General features: G+C 45.8%; 1 protein-coding gene across 3 annotated transcripts in view; it reads right to left on the reverse strand.

Annotated features, from left to right (window-relative positions):
- The window catches only part of LOC123754474 (phosphatidylinositol 4,5-bisphosphate 3-kinase catalytic subunit alpha isoform), a 257,757-nt gene that overhangs the window by 137,255 nt on the left and 95,125 nt on the right, over positions 1 to 25,377 (reverse strand). For all 3 annotated transcript variants that reach the window (XM_069326257.1, XM_069326256.1, XM_069326258.1), the window contains exon 8: positions 12,549 to 12,755. In XM_069326257.1, coding sequence (XP_069182358.1) covers positions 12,549 to 12,755 — 207 coding nt within the window. The remainder of the gene's footprint in view (positions 1 to 12,548; positions 12,756 to 25,377) is intronic.

Raw genomic sequence — 25,377 nt, forward strand, 5'->3', positions numbered from 1 at the left:
AGGGAGGCCAGGTTCTGGCTCGTGGCCCGGTATGCACACAACTCCAGGGACTGATGACACCAAACTAATATGGCACATGTCAGTTTGGATAGCTTCAAGGAGCCGACGGGGCTCCCCACAGAAAGGTAAGTGAAAAAGAACACAAAAACTGGAACAGATATAAGGTTAACTGATAACTAAATGCTGTAGGGCCTGTGAATCCACAAGCTGGTAATGAGAAGAATCCCTATACTATTGGAAAAGAATAATCACCACTTGCACACTCATAAATTTGTTGAGAAAATCTGCCCCAAAGCTTCATACATTATGAATAGAGATAATCACAATGGTATTTGTATGAAATTTAACTTATTTCCAACTAGAGAAGAAGGGTAGGATGAGAAATCAGATTGGGATACAACAAGAACAATGTTAGGAACTGGGGCAGAACTAGCCATGTGGGAGCAACTAAAATAGCTTGATTCACAAAGCTCTTCTGCCTCTGGAGAACAATTAAAAGCACCTAGACTGAAGGAAACGGTTAAGACGACACACACTGGTTTCAGTCAAAATGTAGCATGTCCACCATAAGATCACTGCAACTGATCATTGCAGCAGAGAATTGTTATGATCACTTCCCTAAGAAAGTACCCAGAAAGCTTACAAAGCAACTACTTGTTCATGAAAACAAAACACTGAAATGAAAAAAAACACCACAAAATGGTTAAAAAACTGGGCACAAAACAACTACATCAGTGCGCATGTACCAAGCTACCAGCCGATAGCCAAGCCATCATTCCATATCTTGCATTTAGTCTTGTTCCTGATGTGCAAGGGTTAACTTCTTAATTTCCATAGCTGTCTGTTATTCAATTTCTGCTTCTTTTCTCAGATAAGTGCTTGTCATCCTCAGGACTGTCCTGGGGGGGAGGACCCTTTTTGCTAGCATATTCTTAATTTTTTGTATTTTGCTTCACAAGTGTCTTTTCAAACAACTGTCGAGTAAACTTTACATTACCTGCTCTTGGAGTTGCATTGGTCAAAGGGTTCCTTTTCCTAGGTACTTCTTTAGCACTGCCCTTGCATGGCCAAAGTTGCCTTCTCTGGCATGATTGGAAATTCGCCCCGAGACGCCAGGCCAGCAAGGTTGAGAGCATCGTCCAGGGTGGTGCACAAATCAGTAACTCCTCTGCATAACCTTGTGACTGGGGGCATTCTGGTTTTGTTTTGTAGGGGCGAGTTTTCATTAGCATGACTGCGCTAGTTTAAACAGCACACCAAGGCCACTATTTGTAGCCAAGTTTATCCTATAGACTGTGTTCAGTGCTTGTTCTTTTGGCAAACGTCTCTAGTGTTGATGATGTCCGACGACCTAACATTTAGGGGAACATAATCAAGCAAATATTGCGTCATCCAGAAAAATGATAGGATGGATTACAAGAACTTTCAAATCCAGGGATCCCATCACAATGTTTGTACTTTTCAAATCACTTGTGCTGTCCCATCTTGAGTACTGGTCAGCACTCATCTTCCCCTTCAGAGCAGGAGAGATTGCCGAAATAGAGGGAATACAGAGAACATATATGGCACGCATACACGAGATAAAGCACTTAAATTATTGGGATCATCTCAAAGCTCTCCAAATGTACTCTTAGAAAGGAGACGAGAGAGATATAAAATAACACACATGGAAAATACTGGAGGGCCAGGTCCCAAATCTACACAGTAAAATAACGTACTGGAGTGAATGATATGGAAGAAAGTGCAGAATAGAACCAGTGAAGTGAAGTGAAGAGGTGCCACAGCCACAATCAGAGAACACTGTATATACAAACATCAGAGGTCCACGGTTGTTCAACGTCCTCCCAGCGAGCATAAGAAATATTGCTGGAACAACCGTTGACATCTTCAGGAGAAAACTAGACCGTTTTCTAAAAAAAAAAAGTTTTTTGTCTGCTTGTTTTGTCTGCTTTATGGATGCTTTCTTGGAGAGGGTGAATAAATCCCTGCGCCATGTCGAGGGGGCCATGTTTGGCTTTGGTCTACAGTAGGCAAATGAGAGACTTATGACTAATGTAGCTAAGTATTGGGGAAACTTAATTGGAGTCACCTTGGCTCACCCAAAAAGGGGCATCTCATTACATTCATCACTGATTTGGTGAAGTGCAGTACACATCCCATTAGCTCTGCCAACTCATAATGCAGAAATAATGGATAGAGAAAAGATCTGTAAATACTATAATTTAGATCAGACACAGCTTTGCAGATCATATCAGGCAGCTAAAAACACTATCATTAGAATAAGGAAAGTATTCATACCATTTAACTTAAGAACAAAAATTTAAAACAGTTTGAAGAATCCCTAAAGTTATGCATGGATGGAAAACCATCAAGAGGGAGAGGGGCTGCATGGCATATTTTATCTATCATGTTTTCTATCTTAACCCTTAGACCACGCAATACATATATAGATGATTTCAGTAACAAAACCGATACCGCACAATACATTAATAGCTGTTTTTGTGTCTAGTACTGTAATTTAAATGCCCCTAGTGGGATTGGAGCAGCTATAGTGCGGCCAAGACCGATAGTTGGCAGACGCCACCTAGAAAAAAATCGTGGCCAACATTCCTGGGTGTGAGAGCCTCAGTACTAAGCGAGCCTCCGAGACTGACGCATGCAGCATGAGCGCACAGCACTGCTGTTCAGCTTGTGACCACAGCATCGCCTAAAAATGTCAAAATATATACGTACATGCTATTATTTAGCGATGACAGTATTACAGAAGACCCTTGACAGTGATAAAACTGACCAGGATTCTGATAATAGCAGGATTGTGGTGATATTTAGCACTGTGCTCCATGGAGTGAGGAATAAGGCTGTGGGAGGGAGGGTGGTGGTTTCGTCTTTCTGACTGCGTGTGGCCAATTTTTATTGACTGCACTCACCATATCAGATTAGTGGCTCGCTATGGTGAACACAAATGTAGATACTTATATATAACGTGTGTATAGAGTGTAATAACAGCAATAGGAGTATGTTTGGAGCCGCCATTTTGGTGAAGGAGGTGCATCGTCTGCACGACTTATCATTGTTTACTGGTGGCCACTATGATCTTTGGGGACCATACCAGCTTATTTGTACAGGTATGGTGAATAAAACAGGTAGATACTTATATATAATGTGTGTATATAGCGTAATAACACCACAAACAATATTGTAGGAGGAGAAATATTAGTGCGTCTGGCCTTGAGGGCGGCCGCCACCAGCTGACTGTGTGAGTAGCCAAGTCTTATTGCCTTTACTCACCATACAAGCTTAGATGTACAGTTATAGTGAACAGAACATGTAGATACTTATATTTAACATCTATGTATAGTGAATAAAAGCAAAAACAGTAAGGTAAGAGTATGTTGGCGAGTGAGGAGGTGAGTGTGGAAGTGGTGGCGAGTGACTGGCTGGCTGGCGAGTGACTGCCACTCTTCGTTGCTTTTTGACTCACAATACCAATTTAGTGGTTCATTATGGTGAACAAAACATGCAGATACGTATATATAACATGTGTATATAGTGTAATAACAGCAAAACTATTTGTTTATTGTTTTATGAACATAATTGAATCATTAAAATGAACTCGATAATTTTGAGTACAGCGATGGTTCACACATTTTATTATATAAATATATCACAATACACATTATTCAATAAGAAATAAAAAAGCATTGAATGTAATGAAATGCCATTTTCTGGGCGAGACCCGGAGGCTTCCCGGAGCTATACCGGGCTGATTTGTATATATTAGACCGTGGCAACAGTCAATCGAAGGAGTTTTAGGCCTACCGGTGGCTGAGCGAATAGTACACTAAACGTGTGATCCTGTGGTCCCGGGTACGATCCCGGGTGCCAGCAAGAAATGATGGGTGGCGTTTCTTTCACCCAAACACCCCTGTTACCTAGCAGTAAATAGGTACCTGGGAGCTAGTCAGCTGGCACGGGCTTCTTCCTGGGGGGTGGAGACCTGGCCGAGGACCGGGCCACGGGGACACTAGAGCCCCGAAAATCATCAAGATAACCTCAAGAAGATACCGGGGACCAGAGCCAGAACCTGGCCCCCCTCAAGAGAGGCACGAGGAGCAATGGCCTAAAGACACCCCTGTATAATTGGAAGCAGTCTTTGTCTGCCATCTACCAGGTCAGGCACCCAGAAATGTAGGAATTTAAAAACAAACTACTGCTGGCCAAAAAAATTGCAAACCGAAAGTCGAAAAAGCAAACAGAACTCCCCAATCAAAAACCGGGAAACAAACATGACGTCACCACAACCGCCGCGCATCCATCTGTGCAACCACCCCCTCCCCGGGAGGGGAAGGGGGGCTCCCAGACCTCCACGCCGGAAACTCTCCCCAGTTCAGAAGCCGAGTATCAAAAACGCGAAAAACCGCCGACTGGAGGGAGGGAAGGATGCCGGGGAGCCTCCGTGTCTCACCCAGAAAATGGCGTTTCATTACATTCATCGCTGGTTTTCTATGGAGAGCCCCTTCGGCTTCCCGGAGCTACCTAACCATAAGGAAAAGGGAACTCACCCGGGAGGCGGTAGTCACGCGTTCCTCAACTCAAAGTCGAGACAACTGGTCGCAACCTGCGACCCAAGACTATACACGCCCGAGAGGAACATTATCAAGGTAACGTGCAGCCAGGACCCTGATCAACCTCCAAAAGCCCTGTGCCCGAAGATAGGCCAGGACATTACCAAAACAGCAGCCAAACGCCGAACTTACGAAAGGTGTGGGCACAGGGAAAGACCGCAGGCTGGCAGGACCAAATAATCATGCGGACAACCTGGGAGAAGGGAAACGGGGTCAACCCAAAGCACGTCCTAAGCCACAAAGGCTGCGGCGCGCAAATAATGGTGAAGAGCCACAGACACAAAACATTGACACACCCTGGCCGAACCAACCAAGCATCAACCACCCAAGGACCGCTTCGGAAAGCAGCAGACTCATTCTTCACTAGAAAAGACGGAGAAGGCTGCAAACGAACGAAATGACCACCAGGACCGAAAGAGCAGAAACCCCTGCGCCGGAGGAGAGCATGAAACTCCCCGACCTAACTCCCAGAGGCCAATACTAATAAGAAAAAAAGAGCCTTAGAAAAGCAGTCCTGAACCGAGGGGGCCACCACAAACCGAAAAGAGAAAAAGAAAGCAACCGGTCCAACGACCAGGATGGCTAAGGCAGCGCATGAGCAGGCCAGAGGTGAAACAACGCTCGAGAAAAGCTTGCGGAACGGAGCAGAAGCGACATCCACCCCGAATGTAAGCTGCAGCGGCTCCGCCAGCGCTGCACGATACGAGGCGACAGTATTTGGCATAAGATGACGGTCCTGAAACAACCAAGAAAGTACAAAACAACCCGATCAGAAATCAAAGACGACCGACGAAGAGACAAAAATGCAGAAAGGACCGCCAAAAAATTTCATACTGCAGTCTAGACGAAACTCGCAGGTGGGATACCATTAACGAAGCCACCTGATCACCATACAAGTGGTGATACACCTGCGTCAAAAAGACCAGACGCAAAGAGTGAAGAAGATCGAACCAGCCACGTACCGGACTGATCTGCAGAAAGAGGCGGAGCCACGGGAAGACCCTCGGGTTTGGACAGCGAGCAAGAAGCGCCTAAAACCAAGGCTGGCCTGGCCACCAAGGAACCAACAGGACTACTCTCTCCTGGTAAGTCTCCAACCGAGCCAGGATCCGGAGCAACAACTGGACCGGAGGGAAGAGGTACAGGTAACTTCACCTCGACCAGTCCAGCCAAAAGGCATCGACCTCGACAGCCTCGCAGTCTGGGAAGGGCGCCACATACCTGGAAGACACCTCGACCACGCCGATGCGAAGAGGTCCACATCTGAGCGCCCGTACGTCCGGCAGAGTCAACTGAACGAGTCAGTGTTGACTGTCCATTCCGTGGAAAGGGGAATGAACCGAGACGGGCCGTCCATTCCGTGGAAAGGGGAATGAACCGAGACGGGCCGTCCATTCCGTGGAAAGGGGAATGAACCGAGACGGGCCGTCCATTCCGTGGAAAGGGGAATGAACCGAGACGAGCCGTCCATTCCTTGAAAAGGGGAATGAACCGAGACGGGCCGTCCATTCCGTGTTAAGGGGAATGAACCGAGACGGGCCGTCCATTCCGTGGAAAGGGGAATGAACCGAGACGGGCCGTCCATTCCGTGGAAAGGGGAATGAACCGAGACGGGCCGTCCATTCCGTGGAAAGGGGAATGAACCGAGACGGGCCGTCCATTCCGTGGAAAGGGGAATGAACCGAGACGGGCCGTCCATTCCGTGGAAAGGGGAATGAACCGAGACGGGCCGTCCATTCCGTGGAAAGGGGAATGAACCGAGACGGGCCGTCCATTCCGTGGAAAGGGGAATGAACCGAGACGGGCCGTCCATTCCGTGGAAAGGGGAATGAACCGAGACGGGCCGTCCATTCCGTGGAAAGGGGAATGAACCGAGACGGGCCGTCCATTCCGTGGAAAGGGGAATGAACCGAGACGGGCCGTCCATTCCGTGGAAAGGGGAATGAACCGAGACGGGCCGTCCATTCCGTGGAAAGGGGAATGAACCGAGACGGGCCGTCCATTCCGTGGAAAGGGGAATGAACCGAGACGAGCCGTCCATTCCGTGGAAAGGGTAATGAACCGAGACGAGCCGTCCATTCCGTGGAAAGGGGAATGAACCGAGACGAGCCGTCCATTCCGTGGAAAGGGGAATGAACCGAGACGGGCCATCCACCAAGACGTTTGACACCCCCTGAACATGAACCGCCAGGAGAGCCAAACCCTGAGAACTCAGCAGACGAGTCACCTGAAGCGACCAGCCCCAAGGAACCAAGGACCGCATCGAACCCCCACGGTTCAGGCAATGAACCACCGGGAAGCAGTCCAAATGGAGCCGGATCGTTGCTCCTCGAGTGACCCGAATCCTCTGAAGTGAGTGCCACACCGCCACAAACTACTGAGCCGTGCTGTGAGCTTGACGGAAGGACAGACCCCACCAACCCTGGCCGACCTGTTGAGCACTTGTCACAAAACCCCAGCTGAGACACGAGGCATCCGTGAACACATCGAGCGAGGGCTTGGGGAGGCGCCACAGCACAGAACCCCGAGAAACCCACAGAGGAAGCCGGCGATGCAGCAGCCAACGCAAGGCTCCCGGAATCCGAACCCAACAATCGCGAGAGCGGTGGAAGGGACGACTCCAAAGAAACCAGAACATCCGCCGAAGCCAGATCCAACCCAATGGGTAGACCAGCACGGCAAGGTTCAGGCTCCGCACAGTCGCTCGAACAACTGATGTGTGATCCGGTGCCCTCCAAAAACAGCCGGAGGAGGGACCGCAGCAGCAATAGCATCGCGCGAGGGAGAGACAAGGAAGCGGTCCGAGAGTCTCACACAAGACCCAGCCAAGTCCGAACCCGAGAGGGAACCAAAAGGGACTTCCTCTAGTTCACCAAGAACCCGAACCCAGCGAGCTGGGAAAGAACCATATCCCTGGCGAGCAGACAACACGGACTGGGTGGGAGCCAATACCAGCCAGTCGTCAAAGTAAGCCAGAACCCGAACCCTTAACAGACTCAAACAGGTCACCACGACCCGGGTAAGGAGTGTGAACACTCAAGGTGCCAGATTCAAGTCGAATGGAAGGCAACAAATGCGGTAAGCTTGTTGCCTCACGACAAAACCGAGCCAGTCCCCGAACCCCGGACGAATCAGGACATACCAATATGCGTCCCAGAGGTCCAGAGACACCATCCAGGCATCCGGCGCCAAAAGCAGCTGGACCCGAGCCAGAGTGGTCATCCGAAAGGAGGAGCAAAAGACCCAGGGATTCAGATTAGATAAATCCAGTATGAATCACAGATCCGCACAGTCCAGTTTCGGAACTGAAAACAGGCAGGAAATCCGCCTGAGGGACGTTGTCGTTCGACTACACCCAAGCGAACCTACTTCTGGATGACATGACAGCACAGGAGAAGAGGCCTGCCCTGCCAGCCTCGATCCCCCCGAAGGATCAACGCAATGCCACAGCAGGTCGGAGGAATGACCCGAAATGCCCACGAATCATGGGACCAGGCGAGAGCAGACAACGCAAGCTTCCCCCCCCCCCCTATCACTCCGCCAACGGGGCAACACGTGAACGGGCCGACAACCCCTACGAGAGCCCAACTTACAAGTCTGACAAAGGCCGTCAACTAGAAGAAGCCGTCTGCAGAAAAAGCACCACTGCAGACTCTGCAAACAGCAACAGACAAGAAGAGGAAGAAAATCTAAGAGCCAGAGGCCCAAGACGATTCCAAAATTTGGACGAGCACCGCCTGTCAGCACACGAGGCAAGAAGCAAAAAACAGACACCACCTCCCTCAGAAACGACGCATACAACTTCAAACTTCATCAAAGCAGCTGGCACACAAGCTGCCGAAGCAACCCACCAGACCCTGGCCCGGAACCCAGCTCCTCCACACCCAGCACGAGCCAGTCCGAAGACAGCTCCAGCAGGGAAAAAGAAGCGCAAGACCGAAGCCAGGTGCCCACGGGCGCACAAACCCTCGGCCACCAGGGATGCCGAAAGGGAGGGAACCTGCATATGAAGTAGCACCTGGCCAACATCATAAGGAAGGACGGGGGCGAACAAGCACGCATTGAGGTGCTCCAACTCACCCTCCAGGAAACCTGAACGACCGTAGTCAAGTCTCACCATTCAAGTGAGCAGTCCGACAGGACGAATGCCGAGCCCCCCATGAGGAAAAAGCAGTCTGCCAGCTAGGAAGACTCCGGCACCTTGTAACGCAACTAATAAGGAAAAAGAGGAGCCAAACTCAAAAAGAAGAATGCTTCAATAATGAGGCGTAATCCAGGTTTCACAGGAGGCAAGCCGCAAGGGGCCTCCCACACCTTCCTCTGTGGGATGCAGGAAGCCAAAAATCTCCAGGAGGAGGGAACCGAAGAACCCAAGGGAACTCGGAACCAAACCCAGGGAGGAGTCGAACTCATAACAAAATCGTACAGGAAGGGGAATAGGAAAACCCCTCCCCCTGTAACAACAAGCCCTACACCGAGGGCACCAACACCCAAGCAGGGACCAGTGGGGCCCAGGACCCGCCCAAGTCAACTCCCCAGCCCCGGAATCCTCCACGTCAGGACCCGGGGCCGAACAGTACTCCAAACCGTCTGCCTTTGGAGAAAAAACAGTCCACCGGAAAAACAGGGATGAAGGGGGCCCGCTGGAGTGGCCAAAAAGCTCCGGCAGGAGGACCAGGCTCGAATGCCTCTGTCGCCTATCCGGAAGAGGCAATCCTCGAAGCCGCCCGAGTCTCACTACCAGTATAATTCAGCGAGGCAGCTGCGGGGCATCCAGAAAGGCAACCAACCTCGCACGTTGCTGTAACTTAAACAACGCATGCAACGCTAAAGCTGTCTGCACCCAAAAATCAGTCTCAGTGGACTAGGCGAGTTGGAGTACAAACAAAGAACACCACTCGCAGGACTCCAGGTCATAGGTGTCACTGACCCCAACAGGCAGCAAGGCAGAGGCAAACGGTGAGTGTCACCGAGACGGGGGGACAGAGCAACCTTCAAACTCGCACAAGGCAAGGTGGAACTCAGAGGTCTCCTACATTGAACCACTGAGCCCCAATGGGGGTTTCCAGGGCCCTTATGCTGACTTTACACACAGAGATTACACTAACGTGATGCATCAAATGAACAAATCTACAAGGGCCGTGACGAGGATTCGAACCCGAGTCCAGGAACATCCCAGACACTGCCTTAATCGACTGAGCTACGATAGGGTTAAAGAGAGTTGAAACCGAAGTTCTACTGAACTTACTGGATCCCGTAGCCTCTCCGAGAGACAAACCAGGATTTTACACAACTCCCCCCTGCACCTGAGCTATGTCAACAAGCTGTTCTCCCTCTTTGCCCTTACATCATTACACACAGAGATCACACTAACGTGATGCATCAAATGAACAAATCCACAAGGGCCATGACGAGGATTCAAACCTGCATCCGGGAGCATCCCAGACACTGCCTTAATTCGTAGTTCGGGTGAAGGGGGGAGTTGTGTAAAATCCTGGTTTATGCCTCGGAGAGGTTACGGGATCCAGTAAGTTCAGTAGAACTTCGGTTTCAACTCTCTTTAACCCTATCATAGCTCAGTCGATTAAGGCAGTGTCTGGGATGCTCCTGGACGCAGGTTCGAATCCTCATCACGGCCCTTGTGGATTTGTTCTTATGCTGACTGCTAAGGGAAGACCCAGGCGAGGGACTGCTAACTGGTTATCCCAGAGCTACCAAGCAAACAATCTAAAAGCTGAACGCCTGCAACGTATGCAAGCACAGGGGACCTAGAGGAGGGCCACCAAAAACCTACTAGTGGTCCTACCGCCACACATGGCAGACCCCCCGCCAGGCAAAACAAAACAAAACAAAAACAAAAGAAAAACCCCGCAAAAGCACATCATCTCCAGGTGAACAGAACCAATCGCTATGTGTATATCAGACAGCTGCACAGTACCTCGTGCCCCAGCCAGCGACAAAACTACCTCCTACCCAAGGGAAAACAGCAGTAAGAACCTCCCCAGCTGAACCCCCAAGGGCGAGCAGTCACTGAGCAGCGACAGAACCACATGGAGGTAGCTGCTCCTGAACGGCTCATGGAAGATAACCCTGAAGCCGCAAAGGCAGTACTTACAGGGGCACCTAGGAAAGGTAGCCCTAGGTGCATGCAGCCCCAGTACTCTTGTGTTACTTCCAGCTCACACGCCACCAATACAGAGCAGCAACACTGCACTGCAGCGCTGCACAGAGTGGAGCCAGAGCAATCGACTGTTCACCATCACAACAGCCTTTGAACTGAGGAGAGTTGCCGGTGTGAAGGTCGGATTCCCCCATTTCCCTCCCGGGAAGGGGAGGGGTTGCGCAAACGGATGCGCGGCGGTTGTGGTGACATGTTTGTTTCCCGGTTTTTGATTGGAGAGTTCCGTTTGCTTTTTCGGCTTTCGGTTTACAATTTTTTTGGCCAGCAGTAGTTTTTGAAATTCCTACCTTTCTGGGTGCTTGACCTGGTAGATGGCAGACAAAGACTGCTTCCAATTACACGGGGATGTCTTTAGGCCATTGCTCCTCATGCCTCTCTTGAGGGGGCCAGGTTCTGGCTCTGGTCCCCGGTAGGCTTAGAACTCCTTCGACTGACTGTTGCCACGGTCTAATATATACACATCGGCCCGGTATAGCTCTAGGGAGCCGAAGGGGCTCTCCACAGAAAAAGAATAAAAATCCATCAGAGACATTGAAATAATTAGGTAATAATATCTTTGTGGCAACCCTCACCTGACAGCTCAGGCGGAGTAGACCTTGTCTGCTGACTGATCTGTCAACGCCTCTTTTTTGGCACACTTCCCCACTCTATTGTGCCCAAAAATTTTATTTCATTTTTCCTGTGATCAGGGAACACAAATGTACACTTATAAGATGAAAGAATTTTTTGGATTTTTTTTTTTTTTTGCGCCTGTGGGTGTTGAAGCCATTATGACCCTTAGTGGTCCAAGGGTTAAGGTTTCTTAGCAGACTCTGGATTTTCTTTTTCCTCGCACTATGGTGCCTTGTACTATGACTGTCTTTCAGCTACTGTACTTTGAACAACGACCTAATCGAGTCTGCCGTGGGAATATTCTCGGACTCGTGGCCTTCAGAGGTTCTCCTCTTCCTCTAGGGATCCTTCACACAGTCCTGTTTAACATCTGCTCTTTAGCCTTTTGGAGATCAAATTGCAGCATTTCCTTCCCAGAATTTCACCCAAGTGTATTACATGTTGATGCTTTTCTTCTAGGTAAGCTTTTTCTTCCCAGGAGCAGCCTGGGTGCCCTCCTGCAGCTCTTCAACACCTCTACCTATTGAAAAATAGGATACTTCCTGGCCTGCACATTGAACAAGTCCACTTTGTAGCACAGGTTAGTTTTCCAATCACATTCTATGTAATCCTGATGATCACTTCTGCATTACTGGGAATATCCTAGTGGAAAAGCTCAGAAATCTGGCTTTGAGTGAATACGACAAGTTATTTTCTTAACATAAAAGTAGCCTTTCATATGAACTCAAAGCCTGATTTTTTTTTTTTTTTAACTTATGATAATGCAAACTTTACCTGATAAAGTTTAACTGAACACTGAAAATTTTTAGTAATACACATTCAACTGTAATGATGCTAAATATTTAAAACACTTACTGATATGAACCAATTACTGTATGACAGTCATTTATAATTTAGTACCAAATAAGGCTGCATTACCTGAACAAGCCAGACTAACAAATTATGTGATGTAACTTAAATTCTACATTATTATACATAACTGTTCAACATGTCCAGGATTATCAACTTAATGCTTTTAAAGGTTGCACAAAATATTTGTGTACGCCAAAAGAATAATACACCTGTTAAAATGCTGGCTAGATAACAAGTGGAAGCATCTTAAGTTTCAGCCAAGAATGCAATTGACTAACCATTTTTTCCTTCTTCCTTTTCTTGTCTGTCTGCCGCCTCTCCGAGCACACCGACAAGCAGAGTCTTGCCCCGTGAGGAATCTCCTGGATGGGAAGGTCGAACTGGATCCATTCCCCCCACCTGGGGTTACTTCCTGCCACGTGTAATGTCTCGCCAACGTCACATAACCGATCACCACCGTGAAAAACTCCAGCCCGAACATATATCTGCAAGTACAGCACTTGACTCATTAATATAGTCAAGAGAGCATGAATGTAATATCCAACAAATTCATACAATTTGTTTCCGATTATAACATTCAAGTGGTGGTTTACCACGAAACATCTGTCCCATACTATCACGTCTTAAAAAAAATAAAAGTAAAATTTAATGTCATAAAAACTTCTTTCTGGTACAGTCCTGATGACTCCCAAAAGCTACCTCACTGAGATTGCTCCTATCTACTAGGTTACATCAGGTGTTGAGGTCTGTTTGGCTGTACCCAGTAAATCCTTAACCAGTAGGATGCAGGAAAATATTCCTGGACGAAAGATAAGCAAGGAATAACTCAGTCTTGCTCTGTTGCTCATGCTAATGCTGATGCCTCTCTCAAAACAAATGTTGGAAATTTCCAACACTAATACAATACTATTGTATTATAATAAATTAGTATTAAAATATACTAACTACTGTAGTTCCTAAAACTTACTAACAGTAATGTTCACATGAACTAACTATTATATCTGCATATGGATACTGGAATTCTTACGAAACCAAGCACCAGTATTGTGTCAGATTATATCTAGTTAAACACATTTATATCCAGTGTGTTAGAGAATTGAATGCGATTCTCTAAAATCATCAGTATTCCGTGTGATAGTTATTTATGGATAACATAACTCCCAAATAACTCTAAATCGAGAGTTTTAGTTACAATTGTTATCAAGTAATAATTTTACCGTCACGCGTGAATGCCATGGAGAAACTTAAAATCTTCTCCATTTCTTGTTTACTACCATAAGACGAGAAAGTAATAATATTTAAATCCCCAGAATTACAACCCAGTCTTTATTAAAGTCTTTCAGCCACAATTACACGAAATAATATTATTCGTGATAAATAATTTCTGTGGCGAATGCGGGACGCGGTTGGGGGAGAAGGCATTGTGTATCGAGACGCCATTGTGTGCGGCGTGGAAGTCTCGTGTTGCGGAATTGAGCAACAAGGTCGTGGCGTCAGAGTCTGAGACACGTGACGTTGAGATTATCAGCAAGAATTACACTGGTACTCAACACAGAATGATTTATTATTGTTCTATGTGATCTGCAGTGATCGGCCAACTAATAACGCGTCGATATTCAAGCCAAGCTATCAACCACGTGTACGACATTGTGGAAGTTTGAGCTTGAGACGCGATACCGGCAAGCTTCAACATAATTTGTACCCTTAGATAAGTATATAATTCTTTTTTGATGCATCATTAGAGATTGTATATGTCGGGGCAGCTTGTCGTTATATCGAGCGACCACAACAAATCCAACGTTAGTACCACACCAAAATTTAATTTACATTTCATGAATATAGAGATTTAAGTAGCCTAGTTCAATACTACGTAATATCCCTTAAATTACAGCTCGCATGTGAGGAGTCAACGAGCTGTTACCTAACTTCGTGTTATTCACCTCTAAGTGCTTCTACGAGGAATTCCGGAGGTCACGAGGATGAGGCGTGAATGATGTCATAGAAATCGTCTTAAAGCTAAGACTTTTTTGTACTCATTTATTTACTCCAAAATTGATTATTTATACATAATTCTATCTAATCGGATGCTCGTCATGTGCACTGGAGATAATCTCTGTTTATTTGGATGATTAATTTCAGATGCTAATAATCTTTATAATTTCTGGTGATAATCTTCTATAGATTCTTTAATATTGGTCACTAGATTAGTTATTACACAATGAACTGGTGCACGAACCACACTAGTTCCTAGACGTATATGAAGTTCTAGCAATACCCCCCCCCCCAATGTAGGTGTTTAAGGCTTTGATTTAAGTCAATTAACTATACAGCCCATTAATTAGTTAAGTGATTATGTTTCATAATATTTATCCATAGAGACTGATTCTTCTTTGTGTTTCTAATGATCATTTTTATTAGTTTCCCTCTTTTCTTAAAAGTGGGTGGTCCTTCGTAATTGATTTCATTAATTTAATAATTAAATAAATTGAGTCAGGCCCCAAATATCCCACAACAAAATGTGCCGTGGTAGACAAGTCTAAAAATCCTCGAGCCCTAAAAAATATAATGCCGTAATATACTATAGTTCAAAAAAATAATGATTTAATCAATCGATGTTTACAGAATGGTTTGAAAGCCACTTTTGCAAGGAGGTTAGAGAATTCCAGATCAACAAATGTGGAATAAAGGCCAGTGAGGTTAAGGCATTATTGCTGCTAGAAAATGCTAATGGGATGAGCAGGGGCAAGTTAATTTCAAGGGATGGCAGAATAAAATGCATGGCACTTCCACCAAACACAACATCCTTGATCCTGCCCATGGACCAAGGTGTTATCCTTGCTGCTAAACGTATGTACCGAACAGCAATGCTTGAAGATGTTTTAGTTGTTTTGCCTAACAAGGAAGATGAATTGACAGGAAAGAATACAAGGGCTCAAAGAACACTAGAAAATTAAAAAAAAAAAAAGTACACAATTAAGGAAGCAACTGGGCTAGACTTTGGAATAAAGTGAAAGAAAACTGCACTAACAAATTCATGGAAGAAACTTAACAAGAGGCCTAGAGGTGAAGCAGTAATATCTGATAGTGAATTCGAAAGTTATGAAAATGTAGCCAACGATTTTGAAGGGTTTGAGGAAAGGATCCGAACAATGTTGCTCCAGGCTGGTCAGGGGTGTACAAGTGAATAATGTCAATGAATGGTTACAAAATTATTACAATCCTGGTTATGAATTGTTAACTCAAGGATAGACTGTTCAAAGTGTTCTCTGAAATAATAATGATAACTGATGATGACTGACGATGTTGGTGAGGCTCTGCCTAGGTGTCATATCAGGAGATTGCAACAAATTGAGGACCCTCATTGAATATTCAAGAAAAAAGTAAACATGAGGTTGTTGGAAATTTTTATGTACACTTTACAGCTTTTAACCACTGTGCTGCTCGCCTTCCAAATACGGCACCCCACCTTGTGCGCAGGAAATAAATTCTCAGGAAATTTCTTTTTTTAAGCGTTTAAAACCCTTCCCCGATTACGGAAATGTAAACAAAAACTCAAAATTGTACTTACTTTGGCCGCAATTGGGTCCATAACATGGCGTGTGATGTCATTAATCCCTAGTCGCCCGTGGCGTACGTTCCCGAGGCCAGTGGCGCGCCCGCTTCAAGGTGTGAGAGTTGCCACGAATATATTTTTGTTCATTTTTTTGCCCATAGTTCCAGATACATTTATTTTGTTTTTTCTTGCCGATCCTAAGTATAATGAACACGTACACTATACTATGGCAGTAGAACATCCGTACTGTCCAAAGACACTGTTACGTGCATCACACGTGTTCACATATCTTGCATATATTTCCAATGTATCATGCTAATTTATGTATATATACAATTTATTTATACACTGTACAGTATCACACACTATATGGTGGAAAATCACAGGTGGAAAAAGAACTTTTTCGTCCACTTCACAGACTTCCGCACACACTCGACGGCACCGAGCATCACGTCACATTTATCTACGAGGCGCATGTTCACGTTGTAGTCTATGCCACAATCTGGTTTATATGTGGGGAAGCGCGTTTGAAAGTGGACTTTGCCACTGTCCAACATGGCACCGGTGTGAACTGTAGTCAGCATATTCACCTCGCGTCTGTCCCTCCACTGCACTGAGAGCATATTGTCACACTTGCGCAGCTGGCAATCACCCACTGCAATATCTAAGCCAAGCACTTGCATTTCCTTCCTGTGGGCCTTCACAGTGCCACATATGCCAGTGTTGTGGGCAAGGAGGTATCTGGTCAACAAGGGGCTGGTATAGTAGTTGTCGGTGAACAGTATATGCCTCTTGTTCAACGGTTCCATCAGGGTTTTGATGACACTGCCGGAGAACCCGTGTTCATCTTGAGCTGGTGTGTCGACGTCTGTACCCGAATACAGTAACCTGTCCATGACGAAACCAGTCTCACAGTCGCACAGCACGAAAAAAGTTAGTCCAAATTAGAGGCGCTTTGATGGGATGTACTGCTTGAATGCCAGTCGCCCCTTGAACAGTACAAGCGATTCATCAATCACCACATTCTGTGCAGGTACAAAATAATCACGGAACTTGCCTCTCATGTCACTGAAAACCTTCTGTACCTTCCAAAGTCTGTTGTGTCTGACCTCATTTGCATTTTTTAAATGCAGGCACCTGAGAAGCACCAGGAACCTATCACGTGACATTTACCTGTTTAACGCAGGTGATGGAACAAGGCTGTCTTTCCTCCAATAATCCTGGATTACATGTATCTTGGAGTTCTTCATCATCATGCTCAGTGCGAGAAACAAGTACATTTCATCAATTATGGCGTCCTTCAATCGTGTCAGGCGAGAGGCAGGTAAAATGCCAGCATCTATGAGGCTGTCAGCATATCTGTGTCTCGGTCACAAGATGGGTCATGAATTCATTATCAAAATACGCCAGGAAATAGTCTATTTGTTATATCCTTACCTGTTTACGGGAATAATAGTGTCACACCAACATCAGTACCATCAAACGTTGGTATTTGTGGAACAAATGTGGCACAATCCTCCCACGAAAATACACCCGGGGGTTTAGTTTGGCGCCAACACCAAGGCCAACACCACCACGAGCACCAAAAATGCGACTAAGTTGTCTGGTGCTGGAGCTGCGTGTGGGTATGGTAGGAGATGAGGCCGATCTGCATATCGTAGGCCTACCACAAAAACCTGATGTAGAGGAGCCACTGTCATCATTGTCCTGTAGCTGCATGACACGCTGCCGCTTGCCACTACGTGTTGCTGAGGCAGCAAAATCCCGCCTGGTAACACCCTCGCTGCATGTACTCGGGTCGTCCACACTACTTATATCGGAGCCTATGTCACTGAAGCCCGAGAAAGATTCATCGCTAGTTCTATCACTGAACAAACTTGCGTCAGGAGACACATGGTGGTGGTGGTGATAACTATGTTGACCTAGGGCGGCGAGGCACGTGTACCGTACACGCTCGCAACATCATCCACCTCAGTCTCTCCCTCACTTATATCAGACCTCTGTGTAAGGAATTTCTCTGGATCATAGTCCAAGTCATCATCCATAGCACCGTCATCATACAAAATGTCGCGCATTTCCTCCTCAGAGTTGTTTTCCATGACCGCGAACAACCGTGGAGCAGGAGCTCGTAGACAATGCATCAGATATGGTGGCTGCTTTGAAACCGAGGCACCGCAGGGCATGCTGGGAATTTTTTTCAAGCTGACGGCCCCCTCCCCAGGCATCCATTTTGTACCTGCGTCACCGCAAGCCAGTTTTGAATGGTACGCTAAAAATATAAATACAGTGGAACCTCTATTAACGAGTTTAATCCGTTCTGGCACCGATCTCATTATCTGGAAAACTCGTCTTAAGAAACAAATTTCCCCACTTAAAATAAAGGAAATAAATTTAATCAGTTCCACTCCCAAAAACATCCATACTTGTATGACATTTTTTTATGTAAATATAATACTGCACATGTAATTATAAATGTTTTGTTGTACTGTTTTAATGCTTACTTTACCCTATGAAGAGTTGTTGCTGGCTTGAGGGAGACGATGGGGAGGTGGGAAGGAGGAGAGGGGTTATGGTGTGGAAGGAGAATCCACCTCTGAGTCAGGCAGGATCTCTCTTCTTGGGAATTTCCCCCCACTGGGACCGGGTTGTGGTTCACTATCACTGGCACTTCTTTTCTCTACTTTTGCAAAGAATATCTATTGACAATTGCTTTTGTCTTTGTTTTAGGATGTTCCTAAAATGAGACAGCAAATTGTCACATTTTCGCGCTCTCGGTAAACAAAAAACAAAAACTTGCCCCAAATGCGCTGGGTGTATCGGGCGATCGAGAGGCAACACTGAGAAGTGTTGCCTCTCTTTTCACTGTCCTGACCTTAATTTTCGATGTTCGTATTTCAGCACGTAAATAACGTAAAAGTAACTGCACCAAATAAAAAACTACGTCGATTACACTCGTCGTGTCAACAATACAATAGTCTTACCACGAAGATACAATACAATGCCTTTCTCCCAAATAGGCTATGTGGCTATTAGAGAAAATGGAAATTTCATGGCAAACATGTTTATACTATCCCTAAGTCGATCGGATAAGAATTGGATTTTATAGAAATATTTGTTCAAATAACGCTTGAGCGCGGCGTTTGGGTGCATTCAAGAGAAAAAAATACGTCGCGCTGAAGTGACATATACCTGCGAAAGTGTTAAATTAAACATGTTCACACACCGGGTTGTCACTGCTATATCAGGGCAGCTTTTCCAAGAATGCGGTCACCTTCTCAAACATTTCCAACACTTCCCTGATCTCAGTGGAAGAGGCAGCATCCTCCCTTACCTCCTCATTCCCTTACTAATGGTGTAAATTGTTGATGAGGACCTGCCATACTCCCTTGTGAGATCAGTCACACAGACACCACACTCATGCTTTGCTATAATTTCCTTCTTCAAATCCACAGTAATTGTGTCTTTCTTCCTCTTGACAACACTATCTTTAGCAAGCTGCTTCTTTGGTGACATCGTGTGTTACAAATTGTAGTCACAAAACCACTAAAAATCCCAAGAAAAGCACAAATAAATCCAGAGGGATGCTTGTCGTGTGCGATACAACAACAACACTGGCGTCGGTGGCGTCCGAGAACCCGCGAGACACTAGGAAGCACCATGTGGTTTTGCTCGTTAATAGAGATGAAGCTCGTCAATGGAGACAAATTTGCTGCGAGTGGCTCGCTTGTTACTGGAAATGCTCGTTAATAGAGCCGCTCGTTAATAAAGGTGGCACTGTACCCGGAGGCACGTTGCTCCCCCCGTCGAGCGCCTGCAGGCGGGTTGCGCAGTTCAGTGGTTAAGCAGTGTCTCAGAATGTTAGCCAGAGAAAATCAGATTCAGACAAAAATGGATAAATTCATGATTTCAACGGTTCGTAAAAAATCTTTGTCTACAAGCCATGCTGTACTCGCTTGGAATTCAACAAGTCGTGCAGCATCCACCAGCAACGAATGCTCTACAAGCCATGATGCACTTGCCAGTGCTGAATTCCCATCGACAAGTCGTGCAGCATCCGCTAACGATGATATAATATGATTGAAATGCATATAAATTAGTGTAAAAAGTGTTGATAGAGTACAGTATTGTAAGTGTTAATGAATAATTAAGCCTCGACAGAAAGATATACTGTTCACAGTAAATACAGAAACAAGTTTCAATTGTACAAGTGTGTTGCAGCTGTTAGTCGTCAATTTTTTTTTATTATAGTGCATTACTCTCACACGAATTAGTAGTAGGCCTAGCTGTTATGTGAAGTGAATGCCTGAAAATAAGTGTACATAATGTATACATAATGTATAATATGTAATATGTATGCATATTACAGAGCGAGCAGTATGTAATGTATACATACTGTATAATATGTAATATGTATGCATATTACAGAGCGAGCAGTATGTAATGTATACATACTGTATAATATGTAATCTGTATGCATATTACAGAGCGAGCAGTATGTAATGTATACATACTGTATAATATGTAATATGTATGCATATTACAGAGCGAGCAGTATGTAATGTATACATACTGTATAATATGTAATCTGTATGCATATTACAGAGCGAGCAGTATGTAATGTATACATACTGTATAATATGTAATATGTATGCATATTACAGACCGAGCAGTACATAATGTATACATACTGTATAATATGTAATATGTATGCATATTACAGAGCGAGCAGTATGTAATGTATACATACTGTATAATATGTAATACGTATGCATATTACAGAGCGAGCAGTATGTAATGTATACATACTGTATAATATGTAATCTGTATGCATATTAGAGCGAGCAGTATGTAATGTATACATACTGTATAATATGTAATATGTATGCATATTACAGAGCGAGCAGTATGTAATGTATACATACTGTATAATATGTAATATGTATGCATATTACAGAGCGAGCAGTATGTAATGTATACATACTGTATAATATGTAATATGTATGCATATTACAGAGCGAGCAGTATGTAATGTATACATACTGTATAATATGTAATATGTATGCATATTACAGAGCGAGCAGTATGTAATGTATACATACTGTATAATATGTAATATGTATGCATATTACAGAGCGAGCAGTATGTAATGTATACATACTGTATAGTATGTAATCTGTATGCATATTACAGAGCGAGCAGTATGTAATGTATACATACTGTATAGTATGTAATATGTATGCATATTACAGAGCGAGCAGTATGTAATGTATACATACTGTATAGTATGTAATATGTATGCATATTACAGAGCGAGCAGTATGTAATGTATACATACTGTATAGTATGTAATCTGTATGCATATTACAGAGCGAGCAGTATGTAATGTATACATACTGTATAGTATGTAATATGTATGCATATTACAGAGCGAGCAGTATGTAATGTATACATAATGTATAGTATGTAATATGTATGCATATTACAGAGCGAGCAGTATGTAATGTATACATACTGTATAGTATGTAATATGTATGCATATTACAGAGCGAGCAGTATGTAATGTATACATAATGTATAGTATGTAATATGTATGCATATTACAGAGCGAGCAGTATGTAATGTATACATACTGTATAATATGTATGCATATTACAGAGCGAGCAGTATGTAATGTATACATACTGCTCGGTCGCCAATGTATGGCCTGGCGGCCACAATATGTATGCATATTACAGAGCGAGCAGTATGTAATGTATACATACTGTATAATATGTATGCATATTACAGAGCGAGCAGTATGTAATGTATACATACTGTATAATATGTAATATGTATGCATATTACAGAGCGAGCAGTATGTAATGTATACATACTGTATAATATGTATGCATATTACAGAGCGAGCAGTATGTAATGTATACATACTGTATAATATGTATGCATATTACAGAGCGAGCAGTATGTAATGTATACATACTGTATAATATGTATGCATATTACAGAGCGAGCAGTATGTAATGTATACATACTGTATAATATGTAACATGTATGCATATTACAGAGCGAGCAGTATGTAATGTATACATACTGCTCGGTCGCCAATGTATGGCCTGGCGGCCACAATATGTATGCATATTACAGAGCGAGCAGTATGTAATGTATACATACTGCTCGGTCGCCATTGTATGGCCTGGTGGCCACAATATGTATGCATATTACAGAGCGAGCAGTATGTAATGTATACATACTGCTCGGTCGCCAATGTATGGCCTGGCGGCCACAATATGTATGCATATTACAGAGCGAGCAGTATGTAATGTATACATACTGCTCGGTCGCCAATGTATGGCCTGGCGGCCACAATATGTATGCATATTACAGAGCGAGCAGTATGTAATGTATACATACTGCTCGGTCGCCAATGTATGGCCTGGCGGACACAATATGTATGCATATTACAGAGCGAGCAGTATGTAATGTATACATACTGCTCGGTCGCCAATGTATGGCCTGGCGGACACAATATGTATGCATATTACAGAGCGAGCAGTATGTAATGTATACATACTGCTCGGTCGCCAATGTATGGCCTGGCGGCCACAATATAAATAAAACAAATAAAAAATTAAAAGAAAATAATAATATAAATACAAAATAAAAAACCAGCGTTTAATGTAATGAAACGCCATTTTTTGGGCGAGTCCCAGAGGCTTCCTGGAGCTATCCAGATTGATATGATCATATTAGCTTTCTGACATCAATGTGCATGGAGTTCCTGCCTGCCGGGGACCACGAACTAGAACCTGGCCCCCTCAGAGAAGCACAAGGAGCAATGGCCTATAGAAACCCCTGTGTGGTTGGGAGCATTTTATGTGCCATCGATCGAGTCTGGCACCCAGAAAGGTGGGCGCCCCAAAACAAACCCCTATTCTGGTGAAAAGATTACTACCAGAAGCCGAATGAGTAGACAGAATACCCCAAACGAAAATTAGCAAACAAGCATAACATCATCACGTTGCTGCCCCGCTGTCTGCGCAACCCCCTCCCTCCCTGGAAGGGGCAAGGGGAAGCCCCTCATGCCGGCAATCCTACCTTCAGTTCTTAGGCTGGATGTCAACACACACAAAAAACACTGCCAACCAGGAGGGAGGGAGGGAGGCCAGGGAGCCTCCGGGATTCACCCAGAAAATGGCGTTTCATTACATGCAACGCTGGTTTTCTAGGAGCCGCCCTATCGGCTCCCCGGAGCTAACTACCCAAAGATAAGGAAAAACAGGGACATACCAGGAGGGGGGGGTGGCAGTCGGTCTTCACCCCTCAACGTAAAGTCGAGACAACTGGCTGCAACCGCTTACCAAATGCAATGCAGGCTCTACTATGTCCAGGTACATTGACAATATAGCGAGCGGCCAGGACCCTGTTCGACCTTCAAAAACCCCGTGCCCGAATGTTGACCCAAGACATGTTGCCAAAAACGGCAGCCAAAGCAGCAAACTTACGAACGTCATGGGCACGAGAATAGACCGCAGGCTGGCTCGACTTAATAACCCTGCTGACGACCTGGGGGACCCGAACCCAGGAACAGGGAAGGAGGGAAACCGGGTCAACCCAAAGCACATCCCTGGCCACCAAGGCCGTGGCATGCAAATAGTGACGGAGAGCTGCAACCGAACAACACATGATGCACCCCCGACCTGACTAACCAAGCACTAACAACCCAAGGACCCCTTCGGAAAGCAGCAGACTCATTCTTCAGCAGAAAAGAAGGAGACTGCTGCAAACGAACAAACCTACCACCCGGACCAAAAAGAGCATAAACCCCTGCGCCGGAGGAGAGCATGAAACTCCCCAACCCAACCCCCAGAAGCCAATGCCAACAGGAAAAAAAAAAAAGAGCCTTAGAAAAACAATCCTGAACCGAGGGGGTGGGGGGGGCCCATTACAAACCGAGGAGGAGAGAGAAAAAGAGAGCACCCGGTCCAAAGACCAGAACAGCTTAGGCGGAGTCACGAGCAGGCCAGAAGTGAAACAACGTACGAGACAGCATGAGGAACGGGGCAGAAGTAACATCAATATCGAACGCGAGCTGCAGCGGCTCCGCCAGCATCGCACGATACAAAGGGACAGTATTTGGCATAAGATGACGGTCCTGGAACAACCACAAAAGGAAAGGACTGGACAACACTATCAGAGACAGAAGTACAATTACGTAGTGATAGGAAAACCAAAAGGACCGCCTGGAAACTTCATTCTGCTACCGAGACGAAGCATGCAGGTGGGAGACCAACAACGAAGCCACCTGCGCCCCTACAAATGATGATAGACTCGAGTCAAACTCCATACGTGAAGACTCGAGGAGAAAAACGAACAAGCCTTGTACTGGGCTGGACCAATCTGCCTAAAGAGGCGGAGCCGCAGGAAGACCCTCGGATTCGGACACCGAGCAAGCAGCACCTGAAACCAAGGCTGGGCTGGCCACCAACGAGCCAGGACAACTCTTCCCTGGTAAGTCTGCAAGCGAGTCAGGACCAGGATCAACAGCGGAACCGGGGAAAGAGTTATAGGTAACTACTCCTCGACCAGTCCTGCTTGAAGGCATCGACCCCGACTGCCTTGCAGTCGGGGAAAGGTGCCACGTATACCGGGAGACGCCTCGACAATGCCAAGACGAAGAGATACACTTCCGGAGGCACGAACGTCCAGCAGAGCCAACGGAACAAGTTGGCATTGACCGTCCATCCCAGGAATAGGGGGAATGAACCGGGACAGGCCATCTGCCAGGACATTGGACACCCCCACCCCCCTACCAGAACGTGATCCGCCAGGAGAGCCAAACCCTGAGAACTCGGCAGAAGTCACCTGAAGCAACTAGCACCAAAGAGCCAAGGACTGCATCGAACCATCCTCGGTTCAGGAAATGAACCACCGGGGAACAGTCTTGGCACTACCCCGCTGGGAAGGCTTCTCCCCCTCCCCACGAAGCACTAACAAACCCGACATAGGACGACAACTAGCCGAAACTGCCTGTAGATACTGCACAACCGCAGACTCCACAAATAGTAACAGACAAAAAGGCAAAGACAGTTCAAGAGCCAGGGCCCAAGTGGATTCCAAGGAAAAAGTGAGTACCGTCTGCTGACATGCGAGGCGTGAAGCAAAAAAAATCACGAAACCGCATCCTGCAGGTGCGGCCTGAACAGCTCCAACAATGCAGACGATGCATGTGCCACCATGGACAATGCACCAGACTTGAAGGCGACCCCAAGCCCCTCCACATCCATCTCAAGCCAGTCCAAGGACAGCTCGAGGAGGGAGAAGAAACACAAGGCCAAAACCAGCAGGCCACATGTACGCAAATCCTCTGCAACCAATGCATCCGAAAGGGAAGGGACCTGCACATGAAGCTGCATCACACTAACATCCCACGGAAGGGTAGATGCAAACAAGCACCCATTCAGATGCTGAAATTCCCCCCCCCCCAACCCACAAAAACATGCAACGCCGTCTGAGCCTTCCGCTCAGACGGCGGGCAGTCTGCTAACCAGGATGTCTCC

Source organism: Procambarus clarkii, chromosome 18, assembly GCF_040958095.1.
Source record: "Procambarus clarkii isolate CNS0578487 chromosome 18, FALCON_Pclarkii_2.0, whole genome shotgun sequence".
Classification (NCBI taxonomy): Eukaryota; Metazoa; Arthropoda; class Malacostraca; order Decapoda; family Cambaridae; genus Procambarus; species Procambarus clarkii.